General features: G+C 49.3%; 1 protein-coding gene across 1 annotated transcript; it reads left to right on the forward strand.

Annotated features, from left to right (window-relative positions):
• The first annotated feature begins 758 nt into the window (after positions 1 to 758).
• Positions 759 to 6,071, forward strand: USP35 (ubiquitin specific peptidase 35). The gene is made up of 6 exons (XM_010292313.1): positions 759 to 911; positions 1,316 to 1,509; positions 1,631 to 1,724; positions 3,282 to 3,388; positions 3,951 to 5,148; positions 5,901 to 6,071. The coding sequence occupies exons 1-6, from the start codon at positions 852 to 854 to the stop codon at positions 6,069 to 6,071; spliced, it is 1,824 nt and encodes a 607-aa protein (XP_010290615.1). The 5' UTR covers positions 759 to 851.
• Positions 6,072 to 6,724: the final 653 nt, after the last annotated feature.

A 6,724-nucleotide genomic window follows, 5' to 3' on the forward strand; every position in this document is an offset into this window, starting at 1 on the left:
GAAGAGAAAGCTAGGAAATAGCTGGACTGGGGATCCTGATACTTTACTCCAGGATTGTCCTGGGGTAAAAAATAACATAAAACATAAATATGAAAAAGGTTGCGTAAGTTCCCAGGGTCACTCTAGCACATCTGCAGGGTTGGAAATAGGTTATTAATCCTCTGTGCAGCTGCGGGGTCAGCAGAGGGTGCCCGTGAGCAATGTCTCATTTGCGTTTGCGTCTGCTTGTTCATTTTTAAATTCTCTAGATGAAAGCAAAATAACAAGTGTGCTGTTTATGTGCCTGTCGCCATCCATTCGACCATAGTCATTCCAGTTTAGTTTATACAGTACAAAATAAAATATAGCACACCCGACAACACTTCTGGTAGGCTAATTCATCTGCCTTGTAGGTTTGAATCCCTACACTTGGCAGCCGGCATATAACGCACCTCTGCACCGTGGGTGTGTGATTTAGTAGAGATTTATCTGCACAAAGAACGATAATCGCATCGTGGCAAAGCAGCAGCACCAACCTGCAGGTGTCATGCAACACGAAACCCTCTAAAGTCTATAGCATTTGCACTACTAAAGTCAACAGAAGAGTTGCTGTTGGGTTCATAGGGTGAAGGATGAAGTCCAGAATGGGAATGAAGTCAACTCCTGTTAACTGTCCTTTCTGCCTGCGGGTGAATTTCGTTCCCCTGCATGTGTGTTAAAGCTCTGCGAGTAATTTGGAGCCATTTTTGATGTAGTGAATTTTCCTTTTCCAGCTGCTCCCTCACATCCCCAGGCTGGTGGCCTCTCTGAAGAAGGAGGACTCCAACTCTGCCACCAGCTCCCTGGAGCAGCTGGCCGAGCTCATCCACTGCATGTTCTTCCGCTTCTCAGGATTTCCAGATCTCTACGAACCAGTCCTAGAAGCGGTTAAAGTAAGACACGCACCTCTCAGCTATTTTTCTGTCTTCCATATGGAAATGACATCTTAGTTTGCAGCCTAGTGCAGAGGGATGTCCTAACCTCAACACCTCAAATTGTGGTAGAAGAAAGGGTTTAAAATTCCAAGTTTGAGCCTCACAAAGGCAAGTTGAGGGAAGATACTTCTCTTACAGCGGCCTTGCAGAAGTCCTGATTGTGCCTGTGGGTTTTAGCTATAACTTTAATCTTGAATGCCTAAAAATAGCAGCTAAACACTTCCTTGCATGGATGCATGTTCAAGCAAAGAGCAGAGGAAATGAGCTGCGTGAACACCTCTAGCAAAGGAGTTTTGCAGCTGCCGCTACTAATTCTTCGCATGGAAAGATAACGATTCGTAACACCAGTCTCTCTTTCCAAGGCTCTTCCTATTCCAAATGAAGATCGGATTAAACATCTCTTGGGACAAAATGCTTGGACCTCCCAGAAGAACGAGCTGGCCTGCTTCTACCCACGCCTGGCATCCAAATCAGAGACGGGAAAGATCGGGTTAATTAACTTGGGAAACACCTGCTACATGAACAGCATCCTACAGTCTCTTTTCATGGCTTCGGAGTGAGTTTTTGCTCCCTTGCTCCCACTCAAGACTTCTCCAGGGGTTGCTCATCACGCCGGCCTTGCGCGTCCTGCGATGATTTTCCATCTTACTGTTTGCGTCTCTGCTTTTCTTTTGCAGCTTTCGGCATTCGGTGTTGAATTTAAGCGAGGGCAACTCCCAGCCCCTGATGACAAAGCTCCAGTGGCTCTTTGCGTTTTTGGAGCACAGTCAGGTAATTATTTCATGTTCTAGTTATTTGTTTGGACTGTCGGCTGCGGAAAGGCTCGTCTCCAAGTAGCTTCCTGCCGACTCCAACGTGCTGATAAGGAGCTGTGGATCTTGGTGGGTTTTTATAACGGGACAGATTTTGTTTATATGAAAGAGGCTAATTTTGGGGGTGGAGGAGGCAAGCTCCTATCACCCTGAAAGTGAACTGTGTTCACACCAGGCTGCCTGTCTTTGGCCCATGGTCCTCTTGGGTTGGGCTGATGTAATAACTAATAGTTTTGACAGTGTAGGCCATTTGGTAATAGTTTACATATGTGGCCAGCTGAAAAGCCTGTTGGTATAAAGCAAAGGTTTTTGTTTCTTGCTGTGCAGCAAGGAAGACTGGAGCAGCTCACTTGTCCCCTTGCTTCACACCACAGCACAAGGAATCGATGAAAATTGCCTTAAAGGTGGTTTTGTTAAAAGTATAATAATACCACCCCCCCTTAGATTCCAGATGCCTTGAATGCTCTGTATGTGAGGGAAAATAAAATAAAAGTAACACCCTTAAGCAAATCAATTATGAATGCTTTCTTGACAAACATGAAATTTAATATGAGTGACTCCTGGAGATACAGGTAGGTCATATCTAGCTCCTCCCCTGAAAATACATCTTTCTGTCCCTAGAAAGACATGATTTTGAAAGTCCAGTGAATTTTCCCTTGCTGTGAAACCAGTCATCTGGGCTTCTCCATTTTCCAAGCCTTGACTGACAGAGCTGGCTTATTGCATTGTGGTATTATGTCATTACGGATGACTTTGGGGGGAAAAATATAGACAACCTGTTAAATTTAATATTTGGTTATAGAAGAGTCTAATTTTTGATGGCAGGTTAGGGTGTCTGTGATCTGTGATGAGCAAATATAGAAGCATATTTGCTTGTTGTGTACTTTATGGTTAATAGTTTCCTGCTAATTTCCTAATAGCTTCTAGTTATTTTTCTTCTTCAGGCTGTTCTTAAAGTCACTTCTTTGCCAAAGATGGGTCTTTTTCCATGTTAATTAGACAGCAGCTTCCTAACGGCAGTGATTACATTATCCGGTAATGCAGATTACCTGCCTGCAGTGATCAGAATGACGGGTGGAAGTTGAGTGGATTTTTTGCTTTGTTTTTTTTTTCTTTTTGAAAAAGGGATTTGGTGAGAGGGATCCTGATCAAATTAAATGGAGCATCAAATTAAATTCAGGCTGAATTAAGTAGAATTCTCTGGGTCAGGCCAATAAACCATTTTAAAATTGAAGGAAGAAATAAACACATGGATATTTTGGAGAAGTATATGTAAAATAATGGCCAAAATTAATCGTTACAGTCCTGGCTTGCAGCAAACCAAGAAAATCTTCCCGTGCACTGGGATTAGCCCTTGTAGGGGAAGAAAAGGGGACCGTATCAGGCACACAAGCACACCCTGCTCCCAGTGAAGCAACCAGAAAGATCCTCCTCTTCCCTCTCCACCCCCCTGTGTGAAATGAGAACCAGATCCCCCGGGTTAAAAGCACTTCTCCTTCTTCTGTGTTGCTGCCAGCGACCTGCCATCTCACCCGAGAGCTTCCTCTCTGCCTCCTGGCCACCCTGGTTCACTCCCGGCGCCCAGCAGGACTGCTCCGAGTATCTCAAGTACTTGCTGGACCGGTACGTGGTAAGCGCCGTGATTTCGGCGCCTGGTGACAACGGCGTCCCTGGACCTGACGTAATGTTTAACACTGACCCACCTGCAAATGGGGCAAGTGGCTGAGACCCGGAGGAGCTGGGAGAGTGGAGGCTTGGGGTGAAAGATGACGAGATCGGTCCAGGGCTCCTTGATAAAACCCTGTTTGGGCTCGCTTAGGCATAAGGGCAAAACGTAGTTCAGCTTGAAAATTTCTGCCTTTCCTCTGAAGGCAATTCTACCAAGTTTAGAGATGTACCTGACAAGCCACTCAGCTGCCTCTGTAAAATATTGATTTTTGCCTTTCTTTTACCTAGAAATCCCAAATCTCTGGTGTCCCAGTGATCCCTCTAGAAGTGGGGGGTCGATGGCACATGGAGACCTCAGGTTCCCAAATCCTGCCCAACTCCTCCTCTCCTGCAGCACCCTGGGCACAGGCAGGATAACCCAGATTAACCCGTTGGAGTGAAGAACAGAAACTACTTTAGAAACTACTTCTTGGTGTTTTATCGGTGCATAACGCAGCTTTCTTTTCCCCTGCCAAAGATTACATGAAGAAGAAAAAACTGGAAAAAGGATCTACCAGAAACTCAAGGAATCCAGCTTGATGTCTCAGGCAATGGAGCATCATTATTTAAGCAAGACGTTGATTGAGAAGATGTTTGGGGGTAAAATGATGACAAAGATCCGCTGCTTGAAGTGTCTGAATGTCTCCTCCCGAGAAGAAGCCTTCACAGACCTGTCCCTGGCTTTTCCCCCACCAGACAGGCACGTGCGTGGGAGCACGTCTGTTTTACCGGTGGAAGAAATCGGCCCACAGTTTATTGAGCCTCCTGAAGACCGAAGCCAGCTTACGGGGTCTCCCTGGATCCCGAGGAAGGCCCCCATGGCCAGAGACCCTACAACCCTGCCGATGCCGGTGGAAACACTGGGTTTCCAGGAGCCAGGAGAAGTGGCAAATCCCTTCAGTGGCGATGCCATTGACGTGGATGCAACCAAACACCCGGCTTTCGGGGAGCAGGCATGTGCTCCCAAGGACTCCAGATCCGTCCCGGATTTAATCAACTATTTTCTATCCCCAGAGAGACTGACAGCAGAGAATAAATACCACTGTGAGAAATGTGCATCCTTGCAGGATGCTGAGAAGGTGGCAGAGCTGACGGAGGGTCCACACTACCTCATCCTCACGCTGCTGAGGTTCTCCTTTGACCCACAGACTATGAAGAGGAAGAAGATCTTGGACAACGTCTCCATCCCTGTGGTGCTCAAGCTGCCTGTCCTTGTTGCCCCAGAGGAAAGTGAGCATGGGAAGGACAGGGGTGCCCCGGGAGGTGGCTTCATGTCTGTCGTGTATGACCTCTGCAGTGTGGTGGTGCACTCAGGCGTCTCCTCCGAGAGCGGCCACTACTACTGCTACTCCAGGGAGTGCACTGACAACATCCCCCACGGGCAGGCCCGGGACCGGGCACCGAAACCGGCCTCCGACAAGCAGTTGGACTTCGAAATCCAGTGGTACCTCTTTAACGACACCAGAGTTTCCTTCTCCTCCTTCGAATCGGTCAGCAACGTCACCTCTTTCTTCCCCAAGGACACTGCCTACGTCCTCTTCTACAGGCAGCGGCCGGGCAGGCAGAGCTGCCTACTACATGAGGCTCTGGCCGAGGCTGGCCGCCTGCACGGCGAACCCTCCCTCCATAAGGACTTGATGGAAGCCATTTCCAAAGATAACATCCTCTACTTGCAGGTAACTCCCGCTGCCGTGCACAGCAGCGTGCGACCTTGTGGCTGCCCAGCTCACGGGCCACGTTCCCACCCATGCGGGCAGCAGCAGGCTCGCGTCCTGCGGATAAACCCGTGCATGCAGGTACCCGCCCAGTCCCTGAAGCCAAATCCCTTTTCCTTTTTTAGCACCCAGGTATAAACAGATTGCGGTTTCCCGATGAAGTTGGGCGTTGAGGTTGGTGGAAGACACCTGATGGCTGCGCTTAGGGTTGACTTGACGGTTGGACTTGATGATCTTCAAGGTCTTTTCCAACCTTAACGATTCTGTGTGATTTTGTGTGTGACTTTGCTGTTGCTCGCCCGAGGCAGCTCTGCCCGAAATTTTCTCCTATGTATGTGCCTGGGAAAGATGGGTGAGCTGGGAATACAAACTAGAACAGGTTTCATTCAACCGGTAGAGTTCAGCTCTTTGTAAACAGCAGTGTCCTGTAGGAGAGGAGCAGCACCCGGGGGAATTTGAGGGGTCCCTCCTCTCCCAGGGGTGATGTGGAATGGCTGTTTTTTGATCACTGGAGAGATGCAATGCTTTGCTGCATCCCTCCCACCGAGCTCTAGAGACGAGCACATGGCCTTCTCACCCCGGTTTAATTTGGAGGAGGCTCCAGGGGCAACCAAACAGGCTCCTGGCTCCTTGGGGAAGGTGGGAGCATCTCCCCACCTGGGTCATTTAGCCGCAGATATCCTTGTGTTATTTCTTTCCCTTCCTTCTCCCAGGAGCAGGAAAAAGAAGCAAGGAACCGAGCCGCCTACATTTCCGCCTTGCCGAAATCCCCGCTGTGGTGGAGAGACTTGGACAGGGACAAGGATGATGACAGCTCGTCGGGGGGCTGCAGCCCAGCGGCCGGCGGGGGTGGATCTGGCTCCTTTCATGGACTTGTCTTCTAGCCAACGGGTTAAACCAGATAGTCAATGCCCATGGGGCCAACCCAAAGCTGGGGGCTCCTCTTCCTCCCCCTGATGACAGCAAGCATCTTGGAGGAGGATGTGGGGAACATTTCAATGGAAAAGGACTCAGGGGCTGATTTGGAGATGCTTGGAGGGTCCCGCCGCTTCCTATGCACTTGGTCTTCACGCCTTAATGTAACTAAGCTAACGCAGAGATGAGCAGCTGCCGGCAGCTCGGAAAAGTGCCCTTTTGCTTCAGCGTAGCCGTGTCTTGCCTGCTGTGAGCCATGCCACCAGCCTGGGGAGGGGATGGGGAGAGGGATGGGGATGAAGGCAGACCCTGCGGGGCCTCAGGGACGGAGATGTCCTGTGCACCTCCTGTCTGCAGCCCTTCCTGTGGTTGCTGAGTCCTGAGTTCCTGTGGTTTTAGGGGGACCTCTGCTTGGATGTTTGGGTTTTTTTAATGTGGTTTTGAGAACCCGCCTTAGCACACCTTTAAAGGTAGAAAAAGGCTGATAAGGCTGAAAAATGCTGAGTGACCAGCATGGTAATGCTGATCTGGTGGGGCGGTGAGCTTGCAAGCCTGCTTGGTGACAGCGAGCAGTGGCAGGTCAACCAGAGAGGTTTTATGCAGCATTGCAAAGCACGCGAAA

This window comes from Phaethon lepturus, unplaced genomic scaffold (assembly GCF_000687285.1).
Source record: "Phaethon lepturus isolate BGI_N335 unplaced genomic scaffold, ASM68728v1 scaffold15718, whole genome shotgun sequence".
NCBI classification, from domain to species: domain Eukaryota; kingdom Metazoa; phylum Chordata; class Aves; order Phaethontiformes; family Phaethontidae; genus Phaethon; species Phaethon lepturus.

Coding starts and splice junctions, on each gene's coding strand:
- USP35 (XM_010292313.1), top strand. CDS start 852: ATGTTCTTCCGCTTCTCAGGATTTCCAGATCTCTACGAACCAGTCCTA. Junction 1,510..1,630: donor TCTCTTTTCATGGCTTCGGA/GTGAGTTTTTGC, acceptor TTTCTTTTGCAG/CTTTCGGCATTCGGTGTTGA. Junction 3,389..3,950: donor CTCAAGTACTTGCTGGACCG/GTACGTGGTAAG, acceptor CCCCTGCCAAAG/ATTACATGAAGAAGAAAAAA.